We start from the raw sequence: 21,579 nt of genomic DNA, 5'->3' as shown, positions 1-21,579 counted from the left end.
AACTAGAGCAAGCTACTGAAGATTCTAAATAAAAGAGGTAGGGAGAGACTCAGAGGAAACCCAAACTGTGGCTTGTTTGTTTCGATCAGTAATGTGGCTCAAAAGTAGCCAAGTGGATGGCCAGAGCTTTCCCTGTGTTTTGTTTCTCTGGGCTGAGCCTCTGAATGCCAAGATTTAATCTAGAGGTTTGTGTTTTAAAAACTAACCAAGTAGTACAACACCTATAAAAGGGGGTTTATAATGGAAACTGTGACAGTTTTGAGTGTGGTGTTACAACTCTCTGCTCCTTCTCCCCTTTTTATCCTTTCATCCATCTCTGTGCCCTTTGTCTTTGCTCCTTTCTCACCTTGCTGCCAAGAAGCATATGGCAGGGGGGCTCCCACCCCAAAGTAGCAGCCCATTTTTAAAAAGTGAAGCGTGTATTTGGTCTTCTGCCTTTGCTGACAGGACTAGGCTGCTTGTTTTGTTTGTTTGTCTGAGATAAGAACGGAGATAAGTTATTCTAACAAAGTACCTACCTAGTTTGCACAGTGGTTTCTAATGGGGAGTTGAAGATGCTGCTGCTGCTGCTGCTGCTGCTGCTGCAGAGTGTCAGTGGCATGCAGATGCAGGAGTCAACCAAGATGGGAAGCCTGGGGCCTCCTCTCCCTGGTACCTGCACCACCCCACCAGGCCCAAGATCGCCCTGACTCCAGAGACCGACTTCAGTCAACAGGTGGTTTTCCACCCAGGCCACCATGCCTGAAACTTGGTTATTCTTTTTTAAAGCCATAGTTCTCCTCCTCCTCCTCCTGAAGAAATGGCGCCTGGGAAAGGAAACTTCGTGCTCAAACTCTGTAGGAGCCATTTCTCGAACCTATCTTTTCTAATTTCTTTCGTCTCTTCTGCCTGCCTCCCACCCATCTCAGGAAAGAAAGAGGGACACTCTCTTCAGAGTCCGGAGGGCGCTGGGAGGCATGTGGGCAGCGTCAGAGTGGCCTCGCCTGGGCGGCCAGAGGAGCCCCCAGCCTCCCTCATCTGGGCCTCAGGAACTCGGGGGGCCCAGGGGAAGCCTGGAAAACCGAACTTCGCCATCAGCCTTCCTTCGAGCACTGGCTGGAGGAGAGGGGGGAAGGGCCCTCCAGCCGTCTCCCCTCTTCCCCCCAGCACCTCTGCCATCTGCTGCAACGCCCAAGAAAGCACTCAGGACGCAGCTCAGAGCTCGCCAGCTCCTTGCAGGCCGGGGAGCCCGGGAGGGGGCATCTTGAGGGGCAGCTCCCCCCTCCAGCCCGCGCTTGACATCCCCACTCCCACCCAAGGATGCCGCCGCCGTGCCCTGTCCGCAGTCGCTGAATGTCACTGCTCCCTCTTCCTCCTGGTCAGGGTAGACACAGCCCCCGAAGCGCCCTCCACCCCAAAACTGCGGCGCTCACTCGAGGGCGTAAGGCCCGGGGAGAGGGCGAAGTTCGGGGCCCACGGCGGCGGGAAAGGGGGCGCGTTGGCGAGGACCGCACCTCTGTCCCAGGCCCGGCGGGGACACTCCCCTCCCCAAACGGCCCAGGCGTCCCCATCCTCCCGCGGACACCGGCATCCCCGCCCTCCCCCGAGGGTGGCAAGCGGAGCACCCCAGGGCGGAGGCAGGTACCCCTGGGGCGGAGACTGGGGCGGGCGGGGTCCGGGCTGCGCCCCCGGCCGGGCCGGGCGGGCTAGCGGGCGGCGCGGGGGGAGCGGGGCTGGGCGGCGCTGCCTCGGGCTCTGTGCGCTGCAGCCCGGAGCCGAGGAGGAGGAGGAGGCGGAGGAGGAGAAGGAGGCGGCGGCGGTGGGTCCCGGGCGGGGGGAGCGCGGCGCTGCGGACCCGGGCGGCTGGCAAAGGACGAGGCGGAGGCTGAGGAAGGCAGCGGGGAGACCTGGGCTGCAGCAACAAAGGGCAGCAAGCGATTGGCCCGGCTGCAGGCGAGGTTAGCTGGGGACTCGGGTGGCCGGAGGCAGCGGCTAACAGTGCACGTGCTTGCAGACACGGGCGAGTGTGGAGCTGGGGGGTGCACGCCCGGCGGGTAGGGGCTTGCACCCCCTTGGGATGGGATGGCGAGGAGGCTGCAGGGACATCGTTCTGCCTGTCCCCGGCCTGGGGCTTGCAGGGCAAGGGTGTGTGTGGGGGGAAGGATGCGAACCAGGGGGCGGGCGAGTAGTCGCCCGGGACGGGACGGGAGAGAGGGTGGAGGAGGGGGCGGGATGGAACGCTCCGGGCGGCGCGCCCGTCCGCGCGCTCCACCGCGGGCGCCGGAGACTGAGAACCTCGAATTTTAACTTCGCGTGCCCGCCCGCGCGCGCCCGCCCGCGCCCACCCCTAAATCCTGCGGCCGCCGCCAGCGATCAGCTCTCACACAAACTTTAGCTGCGGGCTAGGGGGATTGGGGTTGAGTGGGGGAGGGGAGAGGAAAAGGACCTCTGATTGGCGTTGTCTGTAGCCAATAAGGCCAAGCGCCTCTCCTGCGAGTCGACCCAATCCATTCCTAGCGGTGGAGGGGGCAGGTAGGTGGAAGCAGAGGTGGCCCGGTGTCTGGAAGAGAGAAAAAAGGCTGGACCAATAGGTGCCCGGAAGGGGCGGGCCCAGCGTTCTGTTGATTGGTACTGGCAGTGGACCCTCCCCCAGGGTGGTGCCGGAGGGGGATGATGGGTCGAGGGGTGTGTCTATACGGAGGCGAGATGACCGGCAGGAACGTGCCCCAATGGGCTACAGAGTAGTTAGTGAGTGGGTGATGGACAGACCCTTAGGCCAACGGGTGGCCTCAAGTATCTGCGGTCTCGTCCAATGGAGCAGCGCTGGGGCGGGGCCGCGGCTCGGGTTTAATGAAACTCCATTGGGCTGTAATCAGTGTCATGTCGGATTCATGTCAACGACAACAACAGGGGGACACAAAATGGCGGCGGCTTAGTTCCTACCCCTGGCGGCGGCGGCAGCGGTGGCGGAGGCGACGGCACCTCCTCCAGGCGGCAGCCGCGGCTTTTTTCTTAGGCAGCGGCAGCGCCCCCGGCAGGCGCGGTGGCGGTGGCGCGCGGCCAGGTCTGTTGCCCGCCCCCCGCGCGTTCCCAAGGGGAGGAGACTGGGCGGGAGGGGGGGCAGAAGGGGGGGTCGGGGGCTTGCGACGCCCCTCCCACAGGCCTCTGCGCGAGGGTCACTGCGGGGCCGCTCGGGGTCAGGCTGCCCCTGAGCGTGACGGTAGGGGGCGGGGGAAGGGGAGGAGGGACAGGTCCCGCCCCTCGGCAGGGCCTCCAGGGCAAGGGGCGTGGCTCGAGGGTGGAGGGGGCGGGGCGAGATCGTGGTGGGGGCGGGGTTCGGGTAGTCTGAAGGCGGGGGCTTTGGAGGGGGTTTCTGAATGAGAGTGAACTGGTGGGAGTCTTGGGGTTCTGGCGAGGGTTCGGAGAGCACTTATGAGGGGTGAATGGAAGGGGAAGCTGGAGGTGTGGAAGCAGGTGCTGAAAGGAAAGTAGAGAGGTGTGCAGTTTTGGAGATGTAGAAGAGAGACTGAGGGGTATGTGGGGGCAGGTGAAGTGATGCAGAAGGGTGAGATTGCAGTTACCTTGGGCAGAGTAAGAATAGACTTGGGTGTGGTGGATATAGAGTTGAGAAAGGAATGCAGAGTAGATGATGGGTGGGGGAAGTATTGATCCTTGTGAGGAGCAGGTAGAGTTGCTCTGGTGGAAAGAGTTATTTGGTGGAATAGGCATGTTGAAATAGGTTTGTTAGCTTTAGGGTATATGAAGGCATAAAACAAACATGGAGGGAGGGGATGGTTGTGATGGGGAGAGTCTCCAAAAGAAGGAAGAAATGTGAAGGGGAGGCAAGGGGGGGCTCCTTAGAACTTGCAAAATTTATCTGTAGTAGAAAAATCCATGGGGATTGGAGATTCAGGGGTTGGGAAAAGGCAGCAGATGTGAAGAAAGATGAGTACAGCTGGGTGACAGTCTGGGTGAATGTGATTTGGTGAACTGTGCCTGGAGTGAAGATGGTGCAAAGAAAAGTGTTAGTTTGGGAGACAGGATTGTTTGCCAGGCTGGATTTCTTGGGCAAAACTTGAGCCCGAGACTTGAAGGTAGGGCAGGAGACGTGGAGCAGGGTGTCCCAGGAAGAAGCATGTACACCACTTTGGGAAAGAACATTGGGTATTTTTGCATTTGTAAGTACTTTGGTATGGTCAAAGTGTCGGGAGTGGTGGGAGATGAAGCTGCAAAGGCAGAGGAGGGGCTAGATTACAAATGGCCTCCTATGCTCAGTAAAGGAGTTTAACCTGTGCAGTTCAGAGAGGGTGTTGAGATGTGATAAAGAGAGTATCAGGCAAGGATTGTGAAGGGGTGATGGTGAAGAATTACAGTTGTGGGAAATAGGAAAAGAAAGCCAATGGACTAAGTATGTTTAGGGCAGAGGTACCAGGAAATTCAAGGTAGAGAGTATATGAAGAGCCTTTTGTATACGGATAGAGGTGGGAGTACCAATTGAGAATTAGTTGTGTTGGGATAGGCCTAGTTCTGTGGTTCTCCAGAGAAGAATGTTTTTGAGGACAGTCTCCTTGTCTTACTTCTACAGCCTAGATTTTCTGGGATAGCCCTGAAATAAAACACTCCATTCTTTTCTTATTTGTAAGTTCATAACACATGTATCAGAATGAATTGGGACAGTACTTCTATATTTTTAAGAAGGAAAGGATAATTTTGTATGTTTCAGGATGGATAAGACTCTTATCTCAGACCTTCTACTTAGGGTTGAAGGTTGGGAGGGGAAGTCATGGTTAGGAAAAAAATAAGTAGAGAGGAAAGGTTTTAACATTAAAGGAGGAATACTCTAAGACATCGTGATTCCAGGGGATGACATGGTCAGTAGAAGAAGTTTTGCCAGTTAGCCATACCCCGGCTTCTGAATAGACTGGATGTTATGTCATTGTCATTAAACCGTATGTTTAGCTCACGTACTACTTGTGAAGATAAGATGGAAACTGTCAGATGTAAGGCATAATGTGAGAGGTAATATAGGATGAGTATTGGAAGGTGGTTGAGGAAGTTTGATATATAGTTTTAATGTGCTTTAGAAACTTTCATGGACTTACTACAGAAGACTTAACTAACTGGTTTCACTCTGCTAAGTGCTATTCTTAGCAAGCAGCTCTTCAGACTCTGAAGTAGTTCTCAAGAGTATAGTCTTCAGTTTTCCATGTGCATGTGCATAACTGCATTTGTATAAAGTGAGAGAAAATGAACTTGTTTTTTGAAGGTAAGGATGTGTGAGCTATAGTAATTGGTCTTTGCTTACAGAATGGTAAATTAATCATGGATGGGAGAAGTGGGATGAAGGGATATTTCGTCTCTATAATACCCTAATTGGCATTTCCAACTCACCACCCACCCACTGCCGTCAAGTCGGTTCCAACTCTTAGCGAACCTATAGGACAGAGTAGAACTGCCCCTTAAGGTTTCCAAGGCTGTAAATCTTTATGGAAGCACACTGCCACATCTTTCTCCTGCAGAGCAGCTGGTGTGTTCGAACTGCTGACCTTTTGGTTAGCAGCTGAACACTTAATCACTGCACCACCAGGGCTCCTCCTGCATTTCCAAAGATATGTATATGAACATCTTTTTATAGGACTCCCATGGTCTTTTGATAGATGTCTACCGGTAGACCCAAGAAAGAGAATATACCATAATTTTGAATCACCCATTCCACTGTTGCTAGATATTTGAGTTGTTTCATTTGGAGCAGTTGTGAACAAAGCTGCTATGAGCATTCCTGTACACGGTCATTTGGTGCATGTGTTCACAAATTTCTCAAATGCATACACCTAGGAATGGAATTGCTGGTTCAGAGGCAGGAGGACTATTTATCCTGGTTTATACATCCCAGTATAATTATTAATATAACCTTTAATTCTCATAAGTGTCTGGGTTTGGATAAGTTGTGTGGTTGCCCTAGTTGTCAGATACGCTTATCTCCAACTTAACTAGGTACCAGTCAAGCTGTTTTTCAAAGTGTTGTACCACGTTGCGCTCTCTCCAGTGATATGAGAGTTCCCATTGCTTCTTGTCCTGTCCAACTCTCAGTCTTGTTAGTTTTTAAAATTTTAGCCAGTCTGGAAGATTTTTCATTTACCTGATTAGTGATCAGATTGAACAGTTTTTCCTGCATTTATTGGCCATTTGGAGATCCCCATTTGTGAAGCTCCTGTTCAAGTCTTCCCTCTCACCTACTCCAACCCCCTTTTTAAAATTGGGTTGTGTGTCTTAATTGCTATTTAGAAGTTCTTTATTTATTTTGGATACACATTCTTTGTCATGTGTGTATGTTGCAAATGCCGTCTTCCATTCTGTGGCTTGCCTTTTCACTCTCTTTATGGTGTCTTCTAATGAACAGAAGTTCTTAATTTTAATGGAGTCAATTTATTGTTCTTTTCTTTATAGTTAGCGCTTTTTGTATCTTGCTTTAAGAATCTTTTCCTACCCTGAGGTCAAAAGGATATTCTTCTATGCAGTATTATCTTCTAAAAGCTTTACTGACCTTAGAAGATGTATAGCTATAAGTAAAATGTACTCTTCTTGACTCTAATCTTGTCATTACAAATCTATTTTTGGTTTATTTCTCTTCTATTCCCTGTCTTGAGTTTTTACTTCTCTACCACTATAACTAAGAGCTAGGTGCTGACTTCCCCTGTCTCTTAGGAGAAGAAGGGCATATAAACACAAGTTCAGCTAAATTAGATTTTACAGGTCTCCAGCTGATTGTACTGCCCTTTTTCCTTTTATGAGCTAGTATTTTTATTGTGTTCCTGCTATGTGCCTGCCATCCTTGGCTCTTTGCGTATTTATTATCTCAGTTATTCCTCTTAATAATTCTGTAAAACAGGGATATTCTTGTTGTTATGGATGAGAAAACTGAGACTTAGATTAAGTAACATGTCCAATATCCCACAGCTTTGGTAGCTGGCAAAGTGGGGACTTGACTCCTGAACTCTCTAGATAGTTCCCAGGGTAGCACACCTACATATTGAATAAGATTTCAGAAGCCTATTCCTTGATAATATCTAAAACCAATGAGAATAATTTTCTTGCTTTTAATACAACATGTAATCTTTATTAAAGTACATATGGATAACTATTGTGAAAGTGGTAAAATGATTGATCTCTCTACGTATGTTAGAGTAAGTAGAGTTGGAGTGGCCAGTAGACCTTAAGGGGTCCTTTGATGGGCTTTAGAGGTTCTGTAAACCCCTGAAATTGTGTGCAAATGTATGTATGTACATGTATTCATTTTTTAAATAGGTCTATAGATTTCTTGAGATTCTCAGAGGGGAATCCTATTTTGTTTTCAGGCTATATCTGGGTATATGATGTGAAGACTTTTGTAATAAAGTTAGCACAGAATTCTGAAATGATCTGTATTTTCAAAATAACCTTTTAAAAGTTCAGATGTCAGATTTTTTTCTTAATACGTTGTTCCCAGTCTTTGTTAAAAACTGACTAAAGCTAATTTGTGATTAGGGAGAAATCTGGGATTGAATAGGAATTTTTAAATGCCAAGAAAAGACACTTCACATTTAGTTGATTATTTTTTGAGTGAAAGTTCTTAGTTATAATATCATCATTATTAATCAGTGTGCCCTGACTCCAAAGGCCCGATGACTTCAAATGACTTTTCATCTTGTGTCTAAAATCCTCTGTTTTACAAGGGATCAGATTTCCTGTGAGGTTCCTAACAGGGTGATTAAATTTTAGAAACTGAAACTGTTGAGCACTTAAATGCAGGGATGGCTATGCAAACCTAATTCATGGGCTTCACCAGGAGATTTGGGCCATGTCGCTACTAATTTATGATGATGATGTTGAAACTAATCTTTGCTAGGGATTATGGAAGCCATAATAGTTTATTGATGGTTCAGTTATTGTTTGTTGAGGCAGATTTACACAATTATAGTTTAATGACATAACAAGGATATTGTCAACTAGGAGAGCATGACATGAAAAATTAAACTTCCAATTAATATAATATGTATTAGTTGAAATGATAATTTTCATGGTGATTTAGCCTCTTACAAATCCGTGGAAAACATTATTAGTTTATGAATTGAAAACTATGTTAATGAGTAGTGAGAAAGAACTTAGTATTTCTGTAAAAGATGAGGAATTAAATATTCAATTCAACTTTCATTGAGTGCCTACTCTAGGCTTGCTCCTGAGTTAACTCATAAATATAAGTTGAGCAAGATTGAGCTGTGGAGAGATGAAATGCTGGTTTCTTCTGTTTATTCCCTCAATCACCCCTCCAACCCACACTGATCGGACACTGTTGCCAGAGTGATTCAAACAAATAACAGAATTTTGTGTGTGTGTTTGCACTCCACTATCCACTGTACACTTCCATTGTGCCACCTACTCCTGCAGTGGCTTCCTGTTACTTTATGTGTCATATTCACACTTCTCAGCCTGGCTTTTGCCATATTCAATTTATTTTGTATCCCTTTTCGACACATACCTGGTCGAGGCAGGCACGAGGTCTCACTGTCACTTTTGTTTGACTGCTCATTCTTACCTTCTTCTAGATTCCCTTCATTCATTCACTGATATATTCATTTAACCAATAGACATTGAACCCCTTTTATGTTCAAGTTGTGGTCCTATGAAATTTGGGATGTACAAAGATGAATCAAGCATGAATCCTGTTCTAATAATTTTATAGTCTAGTAAGGGAGATGAGGTCAGTACACAAACAAAATAGAAAGTGGGAGATGAATGCTGAAACAGGAAGAAAGGTAAAAGCTTTTTGTTAGACACATGGATTTGGAGGTTCTGAGAGGGTGTCCTTTGCATTGGGCCATGAAGGATTTGGCAGAGGGACGGAGCAGTTATCAAACTTCTGCATTGTCTTTCAAGGTCTGGTATAAGTCTCATCCATTCCAGGGGTGTTCTACTCTTCTACAGTTCATGTGGTTTCAGCAAGGTATATTCACGTTGTTTTCAGACGCTTTTATGTAATCAGAGGAACCCTTTCTTTGAAGTGAATCTTATGGGCAAGCCCAATATCTAAAACAGTTAAAATGGAGCTCTTCTGTTAAACAGGAACCCTTTCTTTGAAGTGAATCTTATGGGGAAGCCCAATATCTAAAACAGTTAAAGTGGAGCTGTTCTGTTAACAGTTAAAGTGGTACAGGGGGTTATGATGGCCTTAGAGTGTAGCCCATAAGGGGCAGGTGCAGGTGGTCCCCAAGGATGATCCAAGGAACCTAGCTTGAAAGCCATTGGAGAGGGAGGAAAGAGCTTGGGCTTTGGCATTTGAATTGGAATCCTTCACGGTATGTCTCTGAGGTCTTCTTGGCCACGTCAAGCTAGTTTTCCTTTTGTAGAACAGGGCAAGCAATGTTACCTCATGGGGTTGTTTTAAGGTTTACTGATAATCTGCGTAAAGTACCTGACCCACAGTAGGTGTCAGAAAATGGTTTGCTGTTGTTAGTTGCCATGGAGTTGGCTCCAACTCACGGCAACCTTATGTAAAACAGAACGAAACGTTGCCTGGTCCTGTGCCATCTTCATGATTCTTGGTATGTTCGCAATCACTAGAAAAGGGCATAATGTTTGGTAAAGTAGAGGGTCAGCGAATGTGAGGAAAACACTCAATGAGATGGATTGACAGAAAGTGGTAGTTATTATAAATTAGTGCTTTGTTATTTCTTAATTGCTTTTTATGTGTTCTGTCTCTTCAGCTTGGTAGAAAAATTGGTGCTCACACTTGTTTTGTATTCCCCACAAGCACCTACCACAGGGCTGTGTGCACAGAACATCATCTCACTAAATATTTGTTGACTGTTCTTTGATTAGTATTTATAACCTCAACTCCCAGTTCACATGTTTTGGGCCTCAAGCGTTGATTTTAGGGGAAATAGATGCGTCCAGGACTTGAAAGTTAACAAATATCACCATATGGATAATGTTTGATGTTGTCAGACAGCAGATATTTGTTAACTGAGGATGCTATTTTGAGCAACTGCCAGTGTCTGTGCTGGGGGGTTATAGAAGAAAAAGTCAAGTTCCCTTCCTGTAAGCAGTTTATATTGTATTTGGGAAGGTAGTGTGAGGGTTTGTGCGTCCCGAAACCCTAACAGAGGGGAGAGGGAGGCTCTAAGGTTGCGTAGTTGTTTTGTTCGGTTACACAATGGGCTTTCAGAAAATTCAGGAGCTTATAAAAGTAAGAGAGCTAAAGATAACTATTAGTAAGTAAAACTCAGGATGACAAAAGAGTAAACTGTATTATTAATCTATATTTTTCCTACCATTATTTTTGGCTCATCCATAATCTCATGACTCCAGTGTTATGCCATTGATTTTGAGACAACACATAGCTTTAGTAAAAGCTTGGAGAAGGCCTCACATAGTATTTATGATCCAGGATATTTTGACTTCTCATGCTGACATGAATATTTCTGAATAGTGTTGATATTTATATAATACTAATGAAGCTTAAAGCTCTGTGTTGGACTAAGCATTTTTCTAGATCTGTTTAGAATACTTTACAATGAATGATGTAAATAGTGTCTTATTATAAGACTGTATGATACAACCATGTAATTTACCAATATTATTTTGTAGTCTAAAAATAAAATGATTCAAAACTTTAGAAAATAAAGCATAATTTAGCATGAGTCCCTGAATTAATTTAGAACGATTCTCTTTTTAATAGCCTTTTTGGTCCAACTTTCAAGTTTTTATACAAAAAAATAAAAGGAAATGAGCTATTTTCGGGTTTTAACTTGTGATAAAATGTCCTACCTATATATGAAACAAATCCCAGTGCTCTAAAAAAGAGAAATGGTGTGGATAGTTCTGAATCGGGGGAAGAAAAGCATTTCTATTTGGCTTTTGAATGAATTATGCATTTTTTTCCTGTAGATTTGTCTTTCTAGTTAGGTACTGCTTAACTAAAATTAAATTGGTTTTCAATCTATTAGCTTATACCAATTTACACTGGGGCCAGTGGGATGTCAGAAACCAACCAGCCTAAGATTAAAAAATTTGCAGTGGATAATATGCAAAATGGATAATATACATGTGTTTAGTTGAGAATTGGCTACAGATAAGAGACTTCTGATTTTTTTCCTGTCCTAGCCATTTTTTTTTTTTAAGCACTGTGATTCTGCTTGTTGCAGAGAGCTGCTGAGTTACATCTGCTTCTGCCTAATTAACTCTGTTGGTTGGTGTCAGATGAGAGCTAATTTTGAGATTAAATTGAGGAGTAGGGTGCGTGTGGCTGGGGGAGGGGAAAGAAAGGCTGTAAGGTTGCTTAGTTGTTTTGTTTAAGATCAAAATGCAGTTATTCACAGTTGTCACTTTTAAATTTCTTTTTTGCCTTTGAAGTAAAAATGATCACTACTGCCCTAAAATGTTTCTACCTCAAGTACTATGGTAAAACTGGTACACACTCCTTTTAAGTGAAGTTATTGACTATATCTTGATAGTGTAGTCAGTACCTAGGTGCCAGGGGACCTTTGGGACAAATAGTGAATACAACCCAGGAAAGGTAGTGCTGACCTTAAAACAACTCTTGAGTCTTTTCTTCAGATAAAATGTTATACCTGCCTCCTGGATAGTTGAGTAATAGTGGGAGTTTTTTTTTTTTTTTTTTTTTTCATGATGGAATTCTTTCTTAGGACTCTGTCACAAACTTGGTTTTTAAAAATTGGTGGAAAGATCTCACATTAGAGGAAGAGAGAAATTTACTTCTCAGACACTTGCCTTGGGACTTATCTTTCCTGTCCTGAATTCTATGTTTATAAACACCCTTCAGTGGTCTGAGTTTCTATATGACCAAGTCTGCAATGTACTAATAAACTCATTTCAGCTGTTTGTATTGTGTTGTTGTGGAGATCTGTAGGTGGCTGCTGCATTTAGGGGATGTCCTTATGCCCGAATTAACATTTACTTTTTTTCTTTTAGCAGATTTGCCTGAATACCTGGACAATCTTCAGTTTTATCATGGACTGTTAAAACGTTTGGAGTTTCAACTCTGGTATTTTTCCTTTTTTATTTTATTTTTAAGATATAAAGTATCTTACTGAAATGTGTTGGTAATGAATATGAACTATTATTTTGATTGTGGGTAAGGACTGTGGTAAAAGCTTGTCATGAAGGTGTATTTTGAGTATTTATCAGTTATGAAATGCACTTTGTTTTAATGTGTGTTCATTTTCTTGTATAACCAAAATGCCTGAAAGTAACTTTGCAGTATTGGATACTTTTCTGTGACCTCTTCCCTTGCTTCCTGCAGTTGTATCTTGTGCAATCAAATTAAATTAGTTGTGATTCATCCTGAATAAATGATGAAAGATGAAATAATTACTTGGACACAGTGAAATGTCTTCTAATGAAATTTTGCCCCAAACCATTTTACTTTGGAAAGATCAATTTCCTGTTCTAAACTTACTAACACAAGAATGATTCCTGTATTCTAGCCTAAAAGTGGCTGCACTGTGAAAGCCAGTGAGTTCATTCCTAAACACACTGTGTTCCAAGTCTAACATTTTTGTCAATGATTTATATAATGACACAAAAGGGAGTGCTTATTAGATTTGCAGATGACATAGATGACAGAGTCAAGATTCAAAACAATCTTTTAACAGGTTGGAAGATAGACATAAACCAAAAAGATGAAACCGAACTGTAATAAATCTAAAATCCAAGCATTTAGAGTTACACAAGGAAGGTGATAGAAAGACTCAGCGTTTTTGAAATAAAATTTGGGATTTTTGTTGACTGCATGCTCAGCATGAGCCAATTGTGTGGCAGGGCTGTTAAGAAAGTTCATGTAACCTTGGGTTGCATTTATAATTGGATAATGCCTCGACTGCCAGATTTTAAGATGGGCATTAGCCAGATTGGTGAGCAACCAAGAAAAGGTGATACTCAGCAACCATGTGATAGGTGGAAGGGTTAAGGAGGTCGGATATGAATGGTCTAAGGTAGAGCTGGAGGTAGAGTGGGATCTAATTGTTGGTAGTTTTTGAAAGATGCTTGTTTTCAAATATTTGAAGGCTTGTCATATTGACAGAACAGTAAGAATTTCTTGGGACTGTTCCAGGGGAACGAGGACTAGTGGGTAGAAGTAATGAGGAAGCAGATTTTGGCTTCTGTGAGCCAGAAATATTTTATGGTTAGAGGTGTTCAGCAGTGGAGTGAGCTGCCTCAAAGAGTGTCAAGCTCTGAATCATTGGAAGTATAAGTAGAGAGACGATGACCTATCTATTGGGGATATTGAACAAGGGATCTTTTACTGGGTATTCAGAGGTGGGGCTGGATAACCTCTAAGGTCCTCTTCAGCCTCAAGTTTCTCAATCTGAGGGAAGAAAATGGAGTGAATATACAGTTTACTGATCCCAAAGAGAACAATCCTTTTTAAAGTGCCTCTTTCAAGCTGTTTGAGCAAATACGGTCTAGTGGCCCAGTTCTTGCTCAGCAACACTCTAGTATCTTTTTATTTTTTTTTAAATCCAGTGTCTATGAGAGCGTTTTTTTTTTTTTTTTTTAATTGTAATTTAGATCAAGGTTTACAAAACAGACTAGCTTCACATACCGTTTTATGACATTGGTTACCAGCCCCATGACATGTCAGCACTCTCCCTTCTCGACCTTGGGTTCCCTATTACCAGCTTTCCTGTCCCCTCCTGCCTACTAGTCCTTGCCCCTGTGCTGGTGTGCCTGTTTAGTCTCATTTTGTTTTATGGGCCTGTCTAATCTTTGGCTGAAAGGTGAACCTCGGGAGTGACTTCATTACTGAGCTACAAGGATGTCCGGGGGCCATACTCTTGGGGTTTCTCCAGTCTCTGTCAGGCCAGTAAGTCTGGTGTGTTTCTGTGAGTAAGAATTTTATTCTACATTTTTCTCCAGCTCAGTCCAGGACCCTCTATTGTGATCCCTGTCAGAGCAGTCGGTGGTAGTAGCTGGGCACTAAGAGCAAATTTTATTTTATTCAGTATATCTTTTGAGGAAAGATATGATTTTTGCCTTCTAAGTACATTCTATCTAAATAAATAATCAGAGATAACTTTAGTTTTGTATTTTATTAGACATTTTCCAAATTGTGGACATTGCATTTGATGGAAATGATGACAGCAAGTATATATTAAATATTAGATACTGTGTTCACTTAATCCTTTCAACAGTCTTGTGAGGGATATACTATTATTGCCTACAGGTAAAGTGACTAAAGCTTAAGTCACTTACCTGGGATTTCTCCAGTAGACATTGGCACAGCTAGGATTTGAACCCACTTTGGTCTGACTGTAGAGGCAGAACTAGCTAGAGCAGGCTAGTTCAGGAAAGAAGACCGCTGGACTTGGATTTAGAATAATGGCATTTGAGCCTTGAGTCTGCTGCTGTTAACTTTGGGTCAGTTATATCTTCCCCCAAACCTCAGTTTACCCACAGAGTTATGCAGATTAAGTGACGGGTGCCTGTGAACACACTGTAAACATTAAACCATAAGAAGATTTAAGATGTGGATATTAGTGGAAAGCAAGGTTAGGGAGCGCTGGTGCCACAGTGGTTAAGAGGTCGGCTGCTGACTAAAAGATCAGCCATTCGAATCCACTAGCTGCTCCTTGGAAACCCTATGGGGCAGTTCTGCTTTGTCCTTTAGGGTTACTGTGAGTCCGAAGCGACTCGATGGCACATGACAACAACAACAATAAGATTAGAGCTCAGGTGTGGCCCCACTCCCAGGTCAGGGTGCTTTCTCCAGGTGCTCTTTGCAGATGTACTCAAGGCCAGATTGGAGTTCTGTGATGATTTTTGTGTACCCCAGGAGGCTCCCAGAGAGCAATACTTCTGTCCACCTGGAATCAGATTTGTATGAACCTGCCTTGTATTGAGCTGTTTCATGAGCTAACTGGGTATTAAGATACCTAGAATGCTACATTATTTAAAGGTGAAGGGTTATGTTACTATATTAGTTTCAATTTTCCAACCTGTGGATTAGAGGGTGTCATAAACCCTTTGCAGAGGGGTAGGAGGATATGATTCCATAGAGGTGGCTGAATGGGATATTTTCTTATGTGTGAGACTTGGGAAATGCAGTACTTAGGCTGAAATAGAAGAATGGGGATTACTGCTCTTTTCTTTTTGAAGTTTAAGATTTCTTGAACAAAGTTTAATATATTTCCACCAGAATTTTTATGCCATAAAATTATTCTTTGATGTTGACTTTACGTGTTTCGGATAGTCATATCTTGAACCACTTTCATGTAAGTTTATTGCAATAATGATTCATTAAATATATAACTTAAATATGTTTCTTCAATGTTCGTGAGTCACTTCATATAATAACAAGTGGGAAATCTTAAAAAAAAAAAAAATTCCTTCTTAGACTGTGTCCCAGTTTCTGCTTGGAAAATAGAGCTACTAAGGCCGTGTTACACAATACCTCCTTGTTGCTTCTGTGGTCATTTCAGAGGGAATTTTTTCTTGCTAGAGTTGCATCTGAAAAAGTAATACTAAAGAATCTTTTAATTTATTTAAAATAATTCCATTATTAAGAGTCTTTTCTCCCTCCCTTCTTATCCTTTAAGGTCTTGACTTCCTAGTTAAAGATGTTCTTCGCCCGAACGCAGTCGTTCCTGTTGGTAAAATAAGACGACTATCAACATTGCCTGTTTATCCCCTATTTGGTCTTTTAAGGAAGGATGTTTATAAGATGTTGCTTGATGTGGTCTGGAGTACTCTGTCCATTTATTGAATTGTAAGTGACTTTTAAATTTGCAAGTTCTGTTAAATCCAAGGAGAATCTCTATGGGTAACTTCTGTATTGAAGAAGTCATTTGTCAACCATGGTAAAACTTGCAAACCCACTTTATACAGAGTGGATTCTTGAAGCTATACAGAAAATAAAAAAGCAAAAGCAAAGGCCCTCTGAAGAGCGAATCTGCCATGCGGTCAGCACTTCCCATGGGTTGGATAAGAAGACAGTCTCTGAACAGCTGGAACTCAGTGTTCAGGATGGCTCCGTTCTCAAAGTCACCAACAAAGGCCTTGCCTCCTATAAGGACCCAGACAATCCTGGGCGCTTTTCATCAGTTAAACCAGGCACTTTCCCTAAGTCAACCAAGGGGTCTAGAGGATCATGTAATGATCTCCGCAATGTGGATTGGAATAAGCTTTTAAAGAGAGCAATTGAAGGACTTGAGGAACCAAATGGCTCCTCCCTGAAGAACATAGAGAAGTATCTCAGAAATCAAAGTGATCTCACAGGCACCACTAACAACCCAGCCTTTCAGCAGCGGCTGCGACTAGGGGCCAAACGTGCTGTGAACAATGGGAGGTTACTGAAAGACGGACCGCAGTACAGGGTCAATTATGGTAGCTTAGATGGCAAAGGGGCTCCCAAGTATCCGAGTGCTTTCCCGTCCTCACTCCCACCCGTCAGCCTTCTACCCCATGAGAAAGACCAGGTAAGTGAAGAAAGAATGTTAAAATATTCTAAATATTGCTCATGTGACTTTTTACAGTTTCAGTTAAATTTAGTTCTGAGTAAAGTTTGATAAAATCAGAAGTTTTGCATTTGGGGCAAGCTTTTATATTCTAAAATATGTATATTGTTTTGCAATATAAATTGTTCTACATTGTTTTACAACTCATTGGTTGTCTAAGAATTTGTGATGATTGTGTTAATGTGATAATTAAGCTGTAATTGCTAATTGCTGAGTGCTTGACGGGACTAGGATAGGTAATTTCACTCCTCCTTCCTTAAGGGAGGATCTTATGTATTTCAGAAAATCTAAGAAAAGCCACTGTATATCCTTTTTGTCATTATTTCAGAGAAAAAGCATCTACAGACTTATTTTAATACTGATAATCTGTTCATTCTTAGAATTGCTTTAATATGTGACCTAAATCACCTCTGTTTTGGTTTAAAATAATTTATTATATTATCCAGTCCTCAGTGGGTGTAGGTGAATGTTTATTGTCTCATATAGTATCTTATATGCTTTGATTTCTGTGGGCCTTAAGTTAGTTGTACAGTATTTATAAATTTATGACCAAATTCTCCTTAAGTTGTTACAATTTTAAGTCTTTGGTTGAGTGTGGATTTTCCTTTGTTTAGTTTCAAAGCTATTAAAGTTATCTTCCAAACCAAAACCTAACTAGAGCAACAGCAAATTGTTTGTAATTCAGGCCCTCCAGCTTATGGGCCTCTTGTCTGTCCTTTGGGTGATATTTGATATTCATTCATTTTGCATCTCATAAACCATTAACCAAAGTGGATGGAAAAGGTGGTTGTATTCATTAACTGCATTTTTAGAAATGATTGAAACAGGTGTTAGGAAAAGTTGTGCTCCTGATGGTTTGTTTTTCTTCTTTTGGGTACCATGAACCCTTGAGACAGATCCTGTTTCCCTTTATGCTTTATCCAATAGGGAGCCCAGCTCTAGAAACTGGGTAGGACCAGATGGTTTTCTTTTCCATGGACTAATCTAAAGCCTAGCACTTATTTCTTAATCATATTTTTATTTTGTTAGCCTTCCTCAACATTTATTTTATCCTTTCATGGTGGCTGTGTTTGTGTAACCAACCCCCAATTCTTTGTAAGAGAATGTGAGCATAAAGAAAGAAGTAAGTAAACCTATGAATTTTTTTCATACTCCTTTAAAAAAAATACAGAAAGTGACTCAAATCGTAATTCCTGTGCCTGACACAGCCACATTAAGTACCTTTGTTTCCCATGAAATATTTTTATAAAAGATTATACCACGAGAAAATTCCTTAAGGGGCTGTAGGGCCATTTCTTAACAGATTTGGATATCTTTGTTTTTAAAATATATACGTCATCCTAAGGTATTTTAAGGTTTTATAATTATCAGGTATGTAGACTAATTCAGGCAGCTTTAGGCAAATTAATAGTGTGTTTTGATAAGTTTATGATCAACGGATTTTTTTTACTCATGATCGAGGAGTCACTATAAATTTTCCACAGTTCCTTTACTATCCTTCTCTTTATCCTTGCTCATCATTTCTTGCTAACCTTAACGTATTTTTTTCATGCAGCATCTGTATGGAAATATTTTTAGTCCAAAGGGAAATTCACGTCTGAAAGTATCTAGGATTGAGAACAGAGTAATTTATTGCTTAGCATGCAATTGTTCTTGCTCTTTTTCTGATACAGATCTTTAAATCGTCCAGTTAGCATCAATGTATAACAAGAAAAGCTGAGAAAAGGTGTCCTAGAATTTTTTCTTCTACTTGATGAAATTTGGAGATTAGTTGTATTGAGTAATTATAATAATAATCTAATTCTTAAAAAAGAAGGTATAAAATAAATACCAGATCAAGTCAGTTTAATTTGGCAGCATGTTTGTATTGTATTTTATAATAGCATTTTTCCTTGAAAATGTAATAAAAACTACATCATAATATATTGCCGTTTGAGATGAAAAGTGGTGAATAGTTTAAAAACCATGTAAATTTGTTAAGTAAATGTAATAGAAATTCTTAAACTGGGATCCATGCATAAGGTTGGGTAGGTAGCCTGCAACTGCCCTGAAATCGAATGTGAAGTTATGTGTGTGTATCCACATGTTTTTCTAGGATCAGGGCTCATAGCCTTTATCAGATTCTCAAAGGGATATAAAATATCAAATAGTCTTTTTAAACATTTTTGTACTGTGGAAAATATTATGAGTTTCTTATACTGAAACCATAATATGCTAATCATTGGCCTTTGATTATTGCTTGCTTTAGCTGCTGAACTTGGATCGTGTGCAGATTGGTTGTACTATGTGCTCATGGCGCCCCAACTCAGAATGAAATGCTACCTGGTCCTGTCGGAATGTTGTGATCCATAGGGTTTTCATTGGTTGATTTTCGGAAGTAGATTGCCATGCCTTGCTTCTAGTCCGTCTTAATCTAGAAGCTCCACTGAAACCTGTTTAGCACCATAGCAACACACAAGCCTCCACTGATAGATGAGTGATGGCTGCACGTGAAGGGCATTGGCCAGGAATCAAACCCATGTCTCCCCCATGGGAGGCAAGAATTCTACCGTTGAATCACCAGTGCCTCCGTGGTTGTACTAGCGTTTGTGTAGAACTTTTCCTAGTATATTTGAAAGACAGATTATCATTCTTAATGTGCTAGAAGTCATAGAGTTTGCTTTTTGGGATGAAATTTATGATATAATTGGAAACTGTCTATTCAGAGATGGAGTGATCTGAATTATAATTTAGTCAACTAATGTCTTTCCAAGAAGCTATTATTCTGGTACCTTTGCTAAGCAGTTGCATTTACTTGTAAAAAAGAACATAAAAATAGTAAAAACAATAACATTTCTTAAGTGTTAAATGTTGGCCCTGTTCCAAGTGCTTTATATTTATTATCTTCTCCTTTGCTCATCACAGTTTACAGATGAAAAACTGAGACTCAAAGTTTAAGTAATTTCTCCAAGGTCACTTATGGAGCTAGGAGGTAGGGAAATCAAGATTCTAACCCAGTCTGACTCCAGAGCTCTTTACCACTGGACTGTATACTGGTCAACAGTGGTGGCTTTTTATTTACAGTAAAAGTGTCTCTTCCAGCTTCTCAAATGTTCAGAAGCAGCTTTTCCCCAAAAATAGATTTCTAGCATTTTAAATTTGGTAGTTGCAGTGAGTTTATTACAGTTTTTAAAGCAGATGCTATTTATAATATTAGCAATATGGGAAAGCAGTAGGGAAAGTAGTAAATCTGTGTCTAATTAGATTTAACATCATCATCATTCCTATGCATGACTGCTAGGAGGAACACAATGCGAGTTAAAATGGAAGGGCTCCTGCCTTTCTGAAATGTAATTGCACATCTTGTGATAGTCTAGAATTCAAATTGGGTATTACCACTTGGGCTTCTTAGCATAACTTCTTTGTATTTATTTAAGAAAGCTCTCTTTGGTGAGGTGATATGGAAATGAATTAAACCACTGAAGATAAAACTTTATCTTTGTCTTGGTGAGGGAACTCCTAAAGGATAGTATTAGTGTTTCTCATTAAAAGTGGTAAAGCTCAATTACGTCAGATTATGAGGACTTTGGAAAGTCAAATATTCTGAGAGACTTCAATTATCACCACACAGTTTGTAGCATTAAGATTCCATTTGGGCTTTTCATTTTTATAAAATCAGTTTAGTTCAATTTTTAACAGATTCGTGGTATTTTACTTTATTATCTTCCTAAAATTTATTAAGTGTCAAATCTTGGTATGTTTCCAGTGTAGTACGTAATTGGGGGACTCTCATTCTAGGCAGCTGTAGTTGGAAGATGGAATACTTATAATTTATATCAAGTAGGGCTTTTGATGTTTTTCTCTTGAAGAAATGAAATAACTATTAGAACCTTATGAAAGCCTTCAAACATAATTACAAAAACAATGATACTGTCAAAAAGGAAAACATAAGGATGATTTTTAAAAAGAGCACAGACGATAAAAAAATGGGGCTGAAGAGACAAAACTATGATAAAAAAAATCACCGTTGTGGGCTTGGTCAGTTGTTTAATGTATTTTTTTGCAAGTAACATGCCCATGTAAATAACATGCCCACACATATAACATGCAGCATAGTGCACTTACAAAAATAGGGTGTGTGTGTATGTGTGAGAGAGAGAGAGAGTGGGGGTGTTGTGCGGTTGGCAAAAAAAAAAAATGTATAATGTGCATGTTATTTGCTTAAAAGTATGGTATTCTATTTGCTGCTCTCACTCTTTTAGGGAGATATTTTATTAGAGTATTGGTAATGTTAATAGTCTGAAATATCTCCACAAATAAAAGATAAATGTACATCCTACATGAATTTCTTCTGTTGTGTAAATGCCGTAAATGAGAGAACTTTATTTTTAGTTTTTCCTTTCTTCAGTTTTCTCCACTCTGTCATCTCCTCCTCTTCAGTCTCACTGTCACTGCCCCAGAGTAGACCCTCCTCATTCCCTGGGACTCTTCCAATTGCCTGTACTTTGTGAAGGACCATTCACCAGTCCATATTGTTCTTTGATGTGGCAGACTTCCAGAAGTCTCTCAGCCATAGGGGAATTGTTCATAGTCTCAGACTACTCTGGATCTTTTTGGCAGAAATGTGTATATTTTTTATCTACTAATTATAGAGAGTCTAAACACCCTCCTCTCTGTTGACCTTCTTAGTTTTCCTTTGAATTGGTGTCCTTTGTATTGCAGATGTCACATTTCTCAAAGAGTGCTTGGCTATGTGTATTCAACTGAAAGTTGGATAAAGCCCTAAATAACCTTGCTTTTTACAGCTTTGCAAAACATACTCTTCAAAATAACCTGAATTTTAGAATTGGTGTAGATAAAAGTCAATTTCAGAATGACTGAACTCAGATACTCAGCAACCTATTATAATGTGAAAGACTAGATGGATCAAATACTTGCTGTTCCAGGGTCAAGGAGGGAAAAAAATTGTAGTTCCTGTTGTTCCTATAATTAAGCTTCAAAAGTTCTTCAAAAAGCAGTATCTGAGGACTGCTTTTGTGAGCAGATAGTACCAGTTGTTGAGGCATTGTTGAGAGAGCACTTGGATTGTCTCAAACTAGTTAGTTGGGTC

The 21,579-nt window shown here is 41.7% G+C and overlaps 1 protein-coding gene across 7 annotated transcripts in view; it reads left to right on the top strand.

Moving 5' to 3' along the window:
- Positions 1–237: 237 nt before the first annotated feature.
- Positions 238–21,579, top strand: part of KAT6B (lysine acetyltransferase 6B) — a 230,889-nt gene continuing 209,547 nt past the window's right edge. Inside the window, exons 1-3 of one of the 7 annotated variants that reach the window (XM_023737668.1) lie at positions 238–715; positions 11,950–12,019; positions 15,573–16,451. In XM_023737668.1, coding sequence (XP_023593436.1) covers positions 15,831–16,451 — 621 coding nt within the window. In that variant the 5' untranslated portion in view covers positions 238–715; positions 11,950–12,019; positions 15,573–15,830. Of the gene's footprint in view, positions 716–1,856; positions 1,938–2,600; positions 3,044–11,946; positions 12,020–15,572; positions 16,452–21,579 lie in introns of those variants that run through there. The other 6 variants (XM_023737665.1, XM_023737667.1, XM_004383205.2 and 3 more) reach the window with 6 other exon arrangements.

Source organism: Trichechus manatus, unplaced genomic scaffold (assembly GCF_000243295.1).
Source record: "Trichechus manatus latirostris isolate Lorelei unplaced genomic scaffold, TriManLat1.0 scaffold00106, whole genome shotgun sequence".
Classification (NCBI taxonomy): Eukaryota; Metazoa; Chordata; class Mammalia; order Sirenia; family Trichechidae; genus Trichechus; species Trichechus manatus.
This window is presented reverse-complemented; position numbering and strand designations above follow the sequence as displayed.